The 16201-nt window shown below is 45.3% G+C and overlaps 1 protein-coding gene across 1 annotated transcript in view; it reads right to left on the bottom strand.

The window, feature by feature from the left end:
• Nucleotides 1–787: 787 nt before the first annotated feature.
• Nucleotides 788–16201, bottom strand: part of LOC120937520 (proton-coupled folate transporter-like) — a 486881-nt gene continuing 471467 nt past the window's right edge. The window contains exon 7 of the mRNA XM_040350803.1: nucleotides 788–1566. Coding sequence (XP_040206737.1) covers nucleotides 1512–1566 — 55 coding nt within the window. The 3' untranslated portion in view covers nucleotides 788–1511. The remainder of the gene's footprint in view (nucleotides 1567–16201) is intronic.

The raw sequence follows: 16201 nt of genomic DNA, 5'->3' as shown, positions 1-16201 counted from the left end.
CCTCATGTATGTTTAATATGTTTTAAAAAAAAATTATACAAATGTATTATATGTTAAAATGAAATTAATTGATACTTACTTTACACTCTTAAATATCTACAGTGGGTGCAAAGGGCCAGATTTACAAATGAGATACGACAGCGTTTCTCCTGATACGCCGTCGCATCTCTGTTTCTATCTATGCGACTGATTCATAGAATCAGTTACGCATAGATATCCCTAAGATCCGACAGGTGTAATTGTTTTACACTGTCGGATCTTAGGATGCAGTACCGCGGCCGCCACTGGGGGGAGTTTGTGTCGTAAACCAGCGTCGGGTATGCAAATTAGGAGTTACGGCGGATCCACAACGGTTTTTCGCGTTCGCTACGTCGCCGCTAGTCTAGTTTCCCGTCGCAAAGTTAGTTGTTTTTTTTGGTTCCCTAACTTTAGTCAGCAAGTGTATTGCTGTCTAAAGTATGGCCGTTCAAAATTTAACGTCGTTTGCGTAAGCCGTCCGGGAATACGGAAGTACGCTACGCGCGTCGGCCGTTCAAAAAAATTACATCACGGCGCGCAAAGCACGGCGGGAGTTAAGAAACGGAGCATGCGCAGTAGGTTCGGCGCGGGAGCGCGCCTAATTTAAATGGCACACGTCCATTTAAATTGGCCCGTCTTGCGCCGGAGGCCGCCGGCGTAGTTTTCATCGCAAGTGCTTGGTGAATCAGGCACTTACGATGAAAAATTGCGGCGGTGTAACGTATCTAGGATACGTTACGCTGCCGCAATTCTACGTGAATCTGGCCCAAAATGTTCTGTATCTGATACTCTTCTGGATGGATTGGATGCCCACTGTGCACTGAGGTTTAATTTGCAGGTTCCTACATCCCAACTGTGTTCTGTAGCAGTCTAGAGATCAGAAAAGCCACAGAGCTCAGAGGGCAATGAGACATCTGACAAACCCAGAAGTGTCAGATTGTTTTAGCTAGCAACAGAGCCATGTTAACATTAATAACCTGAAAATATTATTGTGCTGTTAATATTCCACCACATAAAAACATATTAAGATCCATAGGCATTGAGATTTTGAAGCAGGGAATAATGACTTGTACTGATTTGTAAACTTTAAATCAGTTTTGAGTTATTTACAACATCATCAAATCTGTAATTTTCATATAAAATGGCGTGATAGCAGTAAGGGTAATACATGCTTTACAGAATAAAAACCTTCCAAATAAAATTATACATTTTTGAAAACTGGAACTGTCCTCATTTTTAAAAGAAAGAAAATAGAACAAAGTTATTATATTAGCTACAAGGTTAACATATTTTCTTAAATAATATTATTTTATGTTCTTAAGTCTTTAGGCTTTCCTTGATTGCAATCATTTCATATGCCGCTGTGCCCAGCAGATCATAAACATCATGCTCACATTATTCAAGTGCTAAGTAAAGAAACAAGTAATAATTATATATAAAATGGCATTTTTTTTCCTTTTGTATCCTTTATATGCTGAGCTGATGCAGGTAAATTAGTCTTCATTGATTATCACCTTGGGGAGTGCTGTGGGAATTTCGCTAATCCACCTTTATATAAAAAAAAAAAGCATAGAAAAGGTGGTGTAATTACACAAATAACAATCTTATAAATACATGATCTAAATAATTGGTCAATAAACCCATGTATATACTGTAAGTATTTTCAAAAAACGTTTAAGGAAAATTTAGCACTTTCTTATCACTACAAATCAGTTAGCTAAAAACTTTCAAAATATGTAAAAAATCTAACTCACCATAAAAATGAAAATTTAGTTATGGGTAGGACACTAATGTGTTGATTCATTCACAGCATTCTTATGTTAGTTAAAAAACAACCTTACTTTTGCTTTTGCTAAGTTATCCATTGAAACCCCCCCACCCCAGATCTTTTTTTTACCTTTCTACTCTGCTGGATTCCCTCCTTACCAGTCCCAAAGTCTTCTGCGCATGCAAGGAACAATCAATTTTATTCCTATGAAGAGGCTACCTGTTGCTGAGTTGCATAATATACATGCACAGAAGACTTTGGAATAAGTTGGGGGTGGTTTGCCTGGCAGCAACACAGCTCCCCATTTCTGCATTTTTACATTTCAAAAGCCTGTATAAAGGAATAGTAGTGGTAAGAAAAGCACTTGTGTGTTTTTTCAGAATTTTTTTTATTGTAGAATTTTCCCTTAAGGGGGCGTGGCAGGAATACCTACATCATTTTGCTAATAGATGTCCCTCATTTGCATTTCAAAAAGTTGGAAGGTATGGTGTAGAGTAGGTATATGCAATTAGCGGACCAGCTGTTGCAAAACTACAAGTCCCATCATGCTTTTGCCTCTGGGAGTCATCCTTGTGACTGTCAGAGTCTTGCTATGCCTCATGGGAATTGTAGTTCTGAAACAGCTGGAGGTCCGCTAATTGCATATCCCTGGTGTAGAGGCCAGCCATGTAATTGAATATGGGGCTGGTGACATCACTGGTCATTAAAGACTCAGTGGTGTCTGCACCAGCCGGTATCCTTAAAGGGTCACTGAAGGAAAAAAATTGTTTTGCTGAAATGACTGTTTACAGGGTATAGAGACATAAAAGTTAACTGATTCCTTTTAAAAATGATTAAAAATAGATTAAATTCAATCATATAATGTGCCTGCAGTTTCACTTTTGTTTTTAAACTGGTTTCATGTTCTTGTGAACTAGAGAGACACACAGAACAAAAACAAACAAATCCAGGGCAGTGTTTTGTTTTTAAAATGAATCTGATTGGTTCTGTTAAGTTTTAGACACACAGTAATGACAGCTTAGACCATCGTGAAAAGCTCCCAGGACCATGGTTATAAGGAGCCAGACAACCAGGAAGTGTGGAGATCACAGCAGAATTACAGCTACTTCAAAGCAAAAACGAACAATAAGGACATGAAACCAGTACTGCAGTAAGGTAAAGGAAGTTATTTAGCTAAAAAAAAAATTCCTTTAGTGATCCTTTAACAACTATTGTCAGCAGGAAGCTGTCATGTGTAATAATGGTAGTGATAAACATGTTTATTTTTTTACCTTTTTTGTGTTTATAGATTTTTGTTTTGTTTTATTTTGTTAGGCCCCTTTCACACTGGCAGAGTCCACCAGTGGATCTGCCTACTCAGCAGGGGATATCTCAGCTGATCCCAGCTGAGCAGGGGGGGTGACAGGTCTGTGTTCTCTTCACTGATGTAGAGTGGACACATACATAGCTGGCTATCCTCTATTGATTGTCAGACAGAAACGGAGAAACTGTCCGATTCCATCTGACTGTCATGCGATCCTATCCACCGGATGTTTTTAGCAGACAGGATCAGATCGGAAGTCAGCGGATGTCAATGGACACATGCAAAGGATGGTTCAAATAGTTCCACCTGAAAAATGGACAGACAAACTTGATCGGTCTGTCAGTGTGAAAAAGCCTTAAGGTCCTTGATTTATTTATTTTTATGGGGTCAGCAGCAGCAACAGCAGTCACCACAGCATTTTTTTGCAGTAGAGCACTGAAGAGGTGTTGTTTAGTCGACCAAAACATCAGCTTTCAGAGTGCATCTAAGCACCATAATGTACAGTGCACCCAAGCACCCAATGCATATATGAGGAGGCCAGCAGCCTCTTTGTCTACAGTCAGGGCACCCATTTTTTTGGGTGCTGAGTGTGCTTTACAGTCAGAGCATGTGGAGAAGGTCATGGAGTGGCTAACAAAGCCTTCATCTTCCTCCTCATCTGTCAGTCAGGTGCAGACTATTCTCACAGTGCACTGCCAAAGCACTCTATGCTGGCCCCCTCATCCACAGTTGGATGCCCCACCAATGTGTAAGTGTGGTGAGAGATTACTGCATGATACTCAGAAGCATAAATGTTGGGGCTCAGTTACTCAAAAAACTATTTACACTCAATGTGCATCGAGGCGACACTGCAACCATGCTAAAATAAAGGTAACGCCACTAGCTTATACTGTACCTCAACAATGGGCAATGATAAAGTGATTACTCCCCCCCCCCCCCCTAGCTGATAAAGGATGTATCATTACTTCACAGTCCAGGCAGTCTTCCTTGGCGATGATCTAGTTGTAATCCCTGCTGGTCTTATAGCTGCCACCTCACCAATGTCACTTACAGTTCAGAACCAGCAGCCATATCCAAATTCTCAGTGTAAATTAAGGGTTTCTTAATTATAATTTTTTGGTTCTGCAACAGTATGGCAAATATCAGAAGTATATAAAAAAATATTTAGCTTAAAGATGAATTATCACTAGCTGATTCTTGGGGGGGGGGGACACATTGGGTTACAAGATACTAGTGAAAAAAAATAAAGGCATTGTACAAATTTATACTACCTAACCACCTATGCAGTTTACACACATTGGTAGCTGACATTTTGGAAACCTGGAAAATAAAAGGGCATCCCTTTTATTTACAAAGAGCCAAACTGACATGAAAGAGTCTGCTGAATTATTTAAACAAAGCATCAGGTTGAAAAAAGACACAAGTCCATCTAGTTTAACTTGTTTCAAGAGTATGAGCAGTACTTCATGGGCTCTGAGATTGAGAATGAGAGTAAGGCTCCTTTCACAGTAATGTGTATTTTGATGCATTTTGCAGGAATGTAAGATCATTTTTTAACATGGGTTCCAATGGACCAAGTTCACATCAATGTATTTTTGTGCCTCTGCTTTTTTGGAAAGGGCTGGGGACTTTTTTTTTGCAAAATGCAGCATTTGCATGTAATAGACTTCAATGGACCCACATCCAAAACACAAGTACCGTTTTCTTACTGCATTTTCCCTGCGATGCTGCCGTGATTTGTGTTTTGCGTTTGTCCTTAACAACCGATTAATAATCAGCTGTCAGTGGGCCAACCTTTTCATGGCATACTGGGAAGATCTCCACATCTGGGCTGTGGATCCCTTTTCATTGTACGGGGTCTATTATGGAAAATATATTGATGATGTCATCTTCTGTGACCGACCCTAATGGGCTTTTCTTCTTAGACCTTGAACTCTTTCATGACAAAGATGGTAAAATACGTCCAAGGACTCACTTCAAACCCACCGTCGAGAATTCCTATCTACACAAAAAAAGTTGGCACCACAAAAAATGGATTAACAACAACATACCATATAGTCAATTTTGCCATTTAAAATGCAACTGCAGCTCTATTGAAGACTACAAAGCTCAGAGTCAAGTCCTTTGCAAAGAGTTCCAGGAGAAAAGTCATCAAGAAGAAGACATCAATTCAGCCTTTCAAAAATATCTCCAAAAAATATTCAATCGAGTCTCACTCTAAGGATAACATGTTCGCGGAAAGTCACAAAGTAGCCTCATCTCCTACTCACAAAGGTCCCATGTTCATCACTAAATATAATAATAAGCACTGGGCCATCAAAACGACCATGGGGGATCCTGTGCAATGATCCGAAACTAAAGACACAAATTGCCTCTAAACCTAAACTGTTATTCAAAAGAGCTAACAATGTCAAAAATATCATAGCCCCAGTAAATTGTGCAATGACAAGAAACCCCTCCTGGACTTCATTCCCAAAATGTACTCACTTGATGGAATGTATAGGTGTCACAAAAGAAAATGCCTTACTTGTGCACCCATGGAAAAAAAAAACTTTTCCGACCAAATAGGCAATACTTTTGCCATTGATGAATTCCTAACATGTTCGAATAACTTTGTGGTCTACCTCATCACTTGCCCATGTAAAATGTGCTATGTGGGGCGTACCATTAGACCTCTTCGTACCAGATTTGGGGAACACAGGAGAAGCTTGAAAGAACTCTACCCCAAATGCAGTATTCCAAGACACTTTCTAGCCCACCATGAAAGAAACCCTGCATTACTAAAGGTAATAGCCATTAAATTTACTCCCCATTCCCTACCCGATGGAGAAAGATTTAAAAAACTGTGTGCCCAAGAGACTTATTGGATATTCAAACTTAACAATCTCTCACCTGAAGGCCTAAATGAAGAGTTGGAAGTCAGCACCATCATCTAATCTTCCTTCTTCCCATTGGAGGATCCCCCTTTCCTATTCCTTCCTCCCCCTTTCCTCTCTCCCCAGTTCATACTGTCCCTGAATACCCCCCGTGCATTTTCACATGCACACTTCTTGTTATGCGCACAGGGTTTTTGGTTTGCAACAACAGATGTACACGCAGTTGCTCACACACATGTATAATTTGCCATGTACAATTATATATCTTGTAATGTTTGGGGGACCAGCTTGATCGCAGGACACAGGCTTCTTAAATCAAAACTGAGGTTTATTAAACTTAAATGGCTTAGCAGCAGCAAAAACAAAAGAAATAACAGTCTCACCGACTTGTACAGCTCAGAACTGCTATCGCAGTTAAACAGTCCTTCCAGGTAAGTCCTTCAGTAGCATGTTTTTAGTCAGGACACTGTGAAGTCCTTTCACAGCTTTTCATAGCTTCCACAGCTTTCCTTGTCCACCATTCACCATGCATTGGACTCTCCTACACTCCTTCACCCTCACCTGCAGCTTCCTGTCTGCTTTAAACTACTTCCTTAGACAGGTGTATTAACCCTTTCCGTTCCCTTAAAGGCACCACAGTCCAAACAGAGGGGAAATATAACGTCCTTCCAGGACCCAGCCATGGCGTCCTGTACATATCCCCCCCCCCCCTGTGCCCCAACGCCAAGGAGGTGGAGGCAACAGTGGAGCTCAAACAATGGACTCGGGAGAGGGCATCTGCATTTTGATGCAGTCTCCCGGGCCTATGCTCCACTATAAACTTAAACTCTTGGAGCGCCAGGAACCACCTGGTAATCCTGGCATTAGTCCCTTTACCTTGCCTCAGCCACGTTAAAGGGGCATGATCAGAAATTAACCTAAATTTCCTCCCCAAGAGGTAATATCTGAGGGACTCCAGAGCCCACTTAATGGCCAGACACTCTCTTTCAATAATAGCGTAGTTTTTCTCCGCTGGTATCAACTTCCTACTGAGGAAGACTACTGGGTGCTCCTCACCATGAACAACCTGTGATAATACAGCTCCCAATCCTACATCGGAAGCATCAGTTTGGACAATGAACTCTTCAGAAAAATTGGGCGCTATCAAGACAGGGTGTTGGCACAGTGCTGACTTAAGCTCCAAAAAAACCTTCTCAGCGTCTGCATTCCACTCCACCATGACCGATTTCCGGCCCTTAGTCAGATCGGTCAATGGAGCCGCCAATGTGGCAAAGTTGGGTACGAACCTCCTGTAGTATACCACCATGCCCAGGAATGCACGTACCTGCTTTTTTGTGAGGGGGCGGGGCCAACTCTTTATAGCGTCTACCTTGCTGACCTGAGGTTTCACCACCCCTCTACCCACGATATAGCCCAGGTATTTCACCTCCTCCATTCCCAAAGCACATTTTTCAGGGTTTATTGTAAACCCCTCCTTCCAGAGAGAGTCCAGTACTGCCTGGACTTTGGGCAAGTGTGACTCCCAGTCTCTGCTAAAAATGACTATGTCGTCCAAGTACACTGAGGCATAGTCCCGATGAGGTCGTAAAATCCTATCCATTGCTCGCTGGAACGTGGCTGGAGCAGTTTGCAGTCCAAAAGGCATTCGTCTGTACTGAAAACTCCCCTCTGGGGTAGAAAAATCAGTTTTCTCTTTAGCAGCCTTAGTTAATGGGATTTGCCAATACCCCTTGGTAAGGTCTAATGTTGTGATATACCTGGCTGGACCTAGTCTCTCGATAAGTTCATCTACCCGGGGCATGGGGTAGGCATCAAACCGTGAAACCTCATTAAGTTTCCGGAAATCATTGCAGAATCGCAGAGTCCCGTTGGGCTTTGGTACCAACACAATCGGGCTCGACCACTCACTCTGCGACTCCTCAATGATCTCCAGGTCTAGCATCTTCTTTACTTCCTCTGAAACGGCCTTCCTTTGAGCCTCTGGGATGCGGTAGGGCCTGACAAAAACTTTGACTCCAGGTTCCGTGATAATATCATGCTTTATGATACTAGTTAGCCCTGGCAAGTCTGAAAACTTCTCTTTATTTCTCTGCAAGAACTCCTTTGCCTGCTGACTTTGGTATTTAGATAGGGTATTTGCTACTTGGACACTCTCCACCCCAACCTGAGGCTCAAGTCTTGCACTAGCCAGGGAGGTCACCGGTTCCCTGTCTGTCCAGGGCTTTAACAAGTTGATATGATATATCTGATACGGTTTCCTCTTGCCTGGCTGGTGGACTCTATAATTGACCTCTCCCACTTTTTCCACAACTTCAAAGGGTCCTTGCCACCTGGCTAAGAACTTACTTTCCACAGTGGGAATTAGCACCGCTACTCGATCCCCCACTTGGAAGTGCCTTATTTTAGCAGCCCTGTTATAGACCCGTCGTTGAGCCTCCTGGGCCTTTTGCAAATGCTCTTTGACTAGCGGCATCACGGTTTGGATCCTTTCCTGCATTTGGGAGACATATTCCAGGACACTCTTATGCTGAACAGGTTCACTTTCCCACTCCTCTTTAACCACGTCAAGAAGTCCGCGAGGTCTCCGCCCATATACCAACTCAAAGGGCGAAAACCCTGTGGAGGCCTGGGGCACTTCCCGGATAGCAAACAGGAGAGCTGGTAATAGGCAGTCCCAATCTTTCCCATCCCTTTGTACTACTTTCTTGAGCATAGACTTAAGGGTCTTATTAAAGCGTTCCACCAACCCGTCCGTTTGGGGATGGTAGACCGATGTGCGTAGCTGTTTAATCCGAAACAGCTTGCACACATCGGCCATAACCCTTGACATAAACGGGGTACCCTGGTCTGTGAGTATTTCCTTGGGGAAACCAGTCCGTGTAAACATCTGAAATAATTCCCGGGCAATGGCCTTTGAGGAGGTATTCCGCAGGGGTAGCGCCTCAGGATACCGGGTGGCATAGTCAAGAATCACCAATATGTAGGAGTGACCTTGAGCTGACTTTACCAAGGGACCCACTATATCCATGGCTATCCTCTCGAATGGGACCTCAATTATGGGCAGAGGGACCAAAGGGCTCCGAAAATGAGTCACCGGCGCGGTCAACTGACAGGTGGGACAAGAGGTACAGTATCTCTTTACCTCGGCTTTCAGAGCTGGCCAGTAAAACCGGTCGGTGATCCGTGCCTCAGTTTTTTCAACTCCCAGGTGTCCCCCTAACACATCGTCATGGGCCAGGTCCAGAACCTTTCGTCTATATTGTTGGGGTACCAACAATTGCTCTACCACATTTTCTCTCTCCTTGGTAACCCGATACAGCAATTCATTATAAATTGCAAAGTGTGGCCACCTCTCATTCGCACCTGGCTCTTGGGGAACCCCATTTACTACTACAACTTGTTCCCGTGCATGGGCCAAAGTGGGGTCCTGCATCTGAGCAGTCCCAAATGCCCCCTGGGGAACACCCAAATCCGGCAGCGCAGGGGTAGAGGCCACTTCCTCATCCTCTTCCCCCAGCATTACCTGAAGTGGGAAAGGCTCCTCCCCCTTAGTGTTTTGGTAGGTCTGTGGACCACATATCTTGACATCCTCAATAGTATCAACACTACTTTCATCACCATTAACCCAATCATTAGCATTTTCCTCATCTGGGTCCACATTAACGTTTGGCAGTTCAGGGTTATCCCTCTCAGCAGCAGGAACAAGGGGGCTAGTTTCCCCCCAGTCTCTGAACTGTTCTCCTTGTTCCCACAGTTTTGTAAACAATGGACAGTCTCGTCCTATTATAACATCATGCACCAAGTTCTTTACCACCCCCACCTCTTGAGTAACAGTGCCACATGCTGAGGAGATAGACAACGTGATGAGCGGGTACTCTCTAGTGTCCCCGTGAATGCATACCACCCGTAAAGTTTTTCTTACCGGACCGATCTTCCCAATCACTCTAGGATGAACCAGGGTTACCATGCTTCCAGAGTCCAACAAAGCCCGGGCAGGGAGGTGGTTCACTTGGACTTCACACTCAAACTTTTCCTCATCCAGGTCGAGGTGTGTGGTGCACACTTTATGGGCACAAAAAGACCCCCTCCGAAGAACCCTGCATTCCATGGGCTCCTCTTGCAGTGGGCAGTGTGTCCGGGTATGACCCCAGGAATGACATCGCCAACATTGTACATCCCCTCCTCTCCGAACAGGAACAGAACGCTGAGGAGGTACCGGGAGTGACTCTTGGCCTTCCAGGGTGTTTGTCCCAGGGCTCCTTGGAACATCCTTTCGAAGGGCAGCAGTTGGTCGAACAGGCCGTGACAGACTAGGCCCTATGCGCTTGGTAGGTCCGAGCAGGTCCTCCACCACGGTATATCGTTCCACCATCTCAACAAGGAGGTTTGCGGTTTTGGGGTCTCCATGGCTGACCCACCGTTGAAGGTCATCTGGAAGGGACCTCAGGTATCGGTCCAGCAAGACCCGCTCCACGATTTGGGGGCCGGACAACACCTCAGGCTGCAGCCATTTTTTTACTAGTTGCACCAGGTCATGCATTTGAGACCGGGGTGGCCGATCCCCAGACGAGCCAGAATTTCTGCCTTTAGCTTTTGATAGTCTTTAGCATCATCTGGTGGCAGGTCAAAGTAGGCTTTTTGAGGATCTCCAGTGAGAAAAGAAACAAAGAGGCCAGCCCACTGGTCCTGAGACCATCCTTCTCTCTCTGCTGTCCTCTCAAACGTAGCAAGAAATGCCTCGACATCATCGCTTAGGGACAATTTCTGTAAAAAATGGCTTGCCCTCACAGTCACCTGGTTGCCAGGGGCAACAGCCGCTGGCTCCTGAACCTGAGACAGCCGCTGCATCGCTTCCTGTAAGGCAGTAACCTGAGCCTGCATAACCCCTTGCTGGGCTGCTTGCTGGGCTGCTAACTGGGCCACCAACAGGCGAGTATTTTCTTGCTGCAGAGCCAGCGCCTCTTTGTGATGTTGATTAGCTTCCTCATGGCGAGTCTGCGCTTGCATGTTAGCCAAGGTCAGCTGTTTAATTAGCTCCTCCATTGCTTCAGCTTTCAACGTTTGTGCAGCTTTAACCCAGGACATAAATCCAATGTACTGTCCCTTTAAATGTCAGTTCAACATAAAGTCCAATGCAAAAAGAAAAAAAAAAACATTTTTTTTTTCTCTTCTTATGCCTGTTATTCAGTCCTGCCCGCATTCGAGCACCAGTGTAATGTTTGGGGGACCAGCTTGATCGCAGGACACAGGCTTCTTAAATCAAAACTGAGGTTTATTAAACTTAAATGGCTTAGCAGCAGCAAAAACAAAAGAAATAACAGTCTCACCGACTTGTACAGCTCAGAACTGCTATCGCAGTTAAACAGTCCTTCCAGGTATGAATAAAGAATGATGAGCGCAAACTGAAAATCTAAAAGTGAATATAAAGACAGTCCATAGGGGACTGATAACAATCAATAAAGATATGCAGTGAATTCAAAATTAGTGAAATAACCCAAAACTGATAATAAATCCAAAAATAAAAGTCCAAATATATAAATCAAAGTTTGGATAAATCAATCTAGTGTGCCAGTGATAAACAAAACTTCTGCACTTCAGGCATCAATGTGGACAATCTTGATAACTCTTTGCTTAGCCTGGGCTCGCAGTGCGCTTACCTCCAGACACTAGGTCATGCGTGTCAACGAAATCCTCCCAAAAACTGGAACAGAATCCAAACAGTGGGTAACACGTGTTGCACGGAATCTTCCCAGTGCTAAGATAGAATCGAGGGCCGTCTTTGTATCCAATACCAGTATAGGTCCAGGCGCAGCGAAGTCGACTCCACAGGATAGCCACAAGGTGTATCAGGAGCAAATGTAGAAATAAAAAGCTCTCATGGTGAAGTATGCAAGCACTTTAAAATTTAATAAAGGTAAAAATGTGCTTACATTAAAAAAACGAATAAAACGCCAAACAGCGGCACTTCCGGTGGACGGTCAGGGTGTCACGTCACTTCCGGTCACATCTAACCTTATGCATTACGTCACGACACGTGACTTCATCGGAGGTCAACCTCCGATGAAGTCACGTGTCGTGACGTAATGCATAAGGTTAGATGTGACCGGAAGTGACGTGACACCCTGACCGTCCACCGGAAGTGCCGCTGTTTGGCGTTTTATTCGTTTTTTTTATGTAAGCACATTTTACCTTTATTAAATTTTAAAGTGCTTGCATACTTCACCATGAGAGCTTTTTATTTCTACATTTGCTCCTGATACACCTTGTGGCTATCCTGTGGAGTCGACTTCGCTGCGCCTGGACCTATACTGGTATTGGATACAAAGAACGGCCCTCGATTCTATCTTAGCACTGGGAAGATTCCGTGCAACACGTGTTACCCACTGTTTGGATTCTGTTCCAGTTTTGGGAGGATTTCGTTGACACGCATGACCTAGTGTCTGGAGGGTAAGCGCACTGCGAGCCCAGGCTAAGCAAAGAGTTATCAGATTGTCCACATTGATGCCCGAAGTGCAGAAGTTTTGTTTATCACTGGCACACTAGATTGATTTATCCAAACTTTGATTATATATTTGGACTTTTATTTTTGGATTTATTATCAGTTTTGGGTTATTCACTAATTTTGAATTCACTGCATATCTTTATTGATTGTTATCAGTCCCCTATGGACTGTCTTTATATTCACTTTTAGATTTTCAGTTTGCGCTCATCATTCTTTATTCAGACCTTTATTTGTTGTTAGCACATTTTAGATTTGAGCAGCATTTTGTTTTTCACTGGTCACTTTTAATTTTCACTGTTGGCTAGCGCTTTAGTCACCCACTTGTCTAGTCCTTCCAGGTAAGTCCTTCAGTAGCAGGTTTTTAGGCAGGATACTGCCAAGTCCTTTCACAGCTTTTCATAGCTTCCACAGCTTTCCTTGTCCACCATTCACCATGCATTGGACTCTCCTACACTCCTTCCTCTCACCTAGTAGAGGTGTTACCACAGTTACCACAAAGAGGCGCTGGCTCTGCAGCAAGAAAATACTCGCCTGTTGGTGGCCCAGTTAGCAGCCCAGCAAGCAGCCCAGCAAGGGGTTATGCAGGCTCAGGTGACTGCCTTAAAGGAAGCGGTGCAGCAGCTGTCTCAGGTTCAGGAGCCAGTGGCTGTTGCCCCTGGCAACCAGGTGACTGTGAGGGCAAGCCATTTTCTACAGAAATTGTCCCTGAGCGATGATGTAGAGGCATTTCTTGCTACATTTGAGAGGACAGCGGAGAGAGAAGGATGGTCTCAGGACCAATGGGCCGGCCTCATTGCTCCTTTTCTCACTGGAGATCCTCAAAAAGCCTACTTTGACCTGCCACCAGATGATGCTAAAGACTATCAAAAGCTAAAGGGCAGAATTCTGGCTCGTCTGGGGGTGACTACGGCCGTTCGGGCCCAACGTGTACACCAATGGAAATATCGTCCAGATCGGCCACCCCGGTCTCAAATGCATGACCTGGTGCAACTAGTAAAAAATGGCTGCAGCCTGAGGTGTTGTCCGGCCCCCAAATCGTGGAAGCGGGTCTTGCTGAGACCGATACCTGAGGTCCCTTCCAGATGACCTTCACGGTGGGTCAGCCATGGAGACCCCAAAACCGCAAACCTCCTTGTTGAGATGGTGGAACGATATACCGTGGTGGAGGACCTGCTCGGACCTACCAAGCGCATAGGGCCTAGTCTGTCCACGGCCTGTTCGACCAACTGCTGCCTTCGAAAGGATGTTCCAAGGAGCCCTGGGACAAACACCCTGGAAGGCCAAGAGTCACTCCCGGTACTCCTCAGCGTTCTGTTCCTGTTCGGAGAGGTGGGGATGTACAATGTTGGCGATGTCATTCCTGGGGTCATACCCGGACACACTGCCCACTGCAAGAGGAGCCCATGGAATGCAGGGTTCTTCGGAGGGGGTCTTTTTGGTGCCCATAAGTGTGCACCACACACCCGACTGGATGGAGGAAAAGTTTGAGTTGTAAGTCCAAGTGAACCACCTCCCTGCCCGGGCTTTGTTGGACTCTGGAAGCATGGTAACCCTGGTTCATCCTAGAGTGATTGGGAAGATCGGTCCGTAAGAAAACTTTACGGGTGTATGCATTCACGGGGACACTAGAGAGTACCCGCTCATCACGTTGGTCTATCTCCTCAGCATGTGGCACTGTTACTCAAGAGGTGGGGGTGATAAAGAACTTGGTGCATGATGTTATAATAGGACGAGGACTGTCCATTGTTTACAAAACTGTGGGAACAAGGAGAACAGTTCAGAGACTGGGGAGATCCTAGCCCCCCGTTCCTGCTGCTGAGAGGGATAACCCTGAACTGCCAAACGTTAATGTGGATCCAGAATGGGAAAATGCTAATGAATTGGGTTAATGGTGATGAAAGTAGTGTTGATACTATTGAGGATGTCAAGATATGTGGTCCACAGACCTATCAAAAACACTAAGGGGGAGGAGCCTTTCCCACTTCAGGTAATGCTGGGGGAAGAGGATGAGGAAGTGGCCTCTACCCCTGCGCTGCCGGATTTGGGTGTTCCCCAGGGGGGCATTTGGGACTGCTCAGATGCAGGACCCCACTTTGGCCCATGCACGGGAACAAGTTGTAGTAGTAAATGGGGTTCCCCAAGAGCCAGGTGCGAATGAGAGGTGGCCACACTTTGCAATATATAATGAATTGCTTGTATCGGGTTACCAAGGAGAGAGAAAATGTGGTAGAGCAATTGTTGGTACCCCAACAATATAGACGAAAGGTTCTGGACCTGGCCCATAACGATGTGTTAGGGGGACACCTGGAGTTGAAAAAACGGAGGCACGGATCACCGACCGGTTTTACTGGCCAGGTCTGAAAGCAGAGGTAAAGAGATACTGTACTTCATGTCCCACCTGTCAGTTGACCGCTCCGGTGACTCATTTCGGAGCCCTTTGGTCCCCTTGCCCATAATTGAGGTCCATTCGAGAGGATAGCCATGGATATAGTGGGGTCCTTGGTAAAGTCAGCTCGAGGTCACTCCTACATATTGGTGATTCTTGACTATGCCACCCGATTATCCTGAGGCGCTACCCCTGCGGAATACCTCCTCAAAGGCATTGCCCGGGAATTATTCCAAATGTTTACACGGACTGGTTTCCCCAAGGAAATACTCACAGACCAGGGTACCCCCCGTTTATGTCAAGGGTTATGGCCGATGTGTGTAAGCTGTTCCGGATTAAACAGCTACGCACATCGGTTCTACCATCCCCAAACGGACGGGTTGGTTGGAACGCTTTAATAAGACCCTTAAGTCTATGCTCAAGAAAGTGGTACAAAGGGATGGGAAAGATTGGGACTGCCTGTTACCAGCTCTCCTGTTTGCTGTCCGGGAAGTGCCCCAGGCCTCCACGGGGTTTTCGCCCTTTGAGTTGGTATATGGGCGGAGACCTCACGGACTTCTTGACGTGGTTAAAGAGGAGTGGGAAAGTGAACCTGTTCAGCATAAGAGTGTCCTGGAATATGTCTCCCAAATGCAGGAAAGGATCCAAACTGTGATGCCGCTAGTCAAAGAGCATTTGCAAAAAGCCCAGGAGGCTCAACGACGGGTCTATAACAGGGCTTGCTAAAATAAGGCACTTCCCAAGTGGGGGATCGAGTAGCGGTGCTAATTCCACTGTGGAAAGTAAGTTCTTAGCCAGGTGGCAAGGACCCTTTGAAGTTGTGGAAAAAGTGGGAGAGGTCAATTATAGAGTCCACCAGCCAGGCAAGAGGAAACCGTATCAGATATATCATGTCAACTTGTTAAAGCCCTGGACAGACAGGGAACCGGTGACCTCCCTGGCTAGTGCAGGGCTTGAGCCACAGGTTGGGGTGGAGAGTGTCCAAGTAGCAAATACCCTATCTAAATACCAAAGTCAGCAGGCAAAGGAGTTCTTGCAGAGAAATAAAGAGAAGTTTTCAGACTTGCCGGGGCTAACTAGTATCATAGAGCATGATATTATCACGGAACCTGGAGTTAAAGTTTTTGTCAGGCCCTACCGCATCCCAGAGGCTCAAAGGAAGGCCGTTTCAGAGGAAGTAAAGAAGATGCTGGACCTGGAGATCATTGAGGAATCGCAGAGTGAGTGGTCGAGCCCGATTGTGTTGGTACCAAAGCCCAACTGGACTCTGCGATTCTGCAATGATTTCCGGAAGCTTAATGAGGTTTCACGGTTTGATGCCTACCCCATGCCCCGGGTAGATGAACTT

This window comes from Rana temporaria, chromosome 4 (genome assembly GCF_905171775.1).
Source record: "Rana temporaria chromosome 4, aRanTem1.1, whole genome shotgun sequence".
NCBI lineage: Eukaryota > Metazoa > Chordata > Amphibia > Anura > Ranidae > Rana > Rana temporaria.
This window is presented reverse-complemented; position numbering and strand designations above follow the sequence as displayed.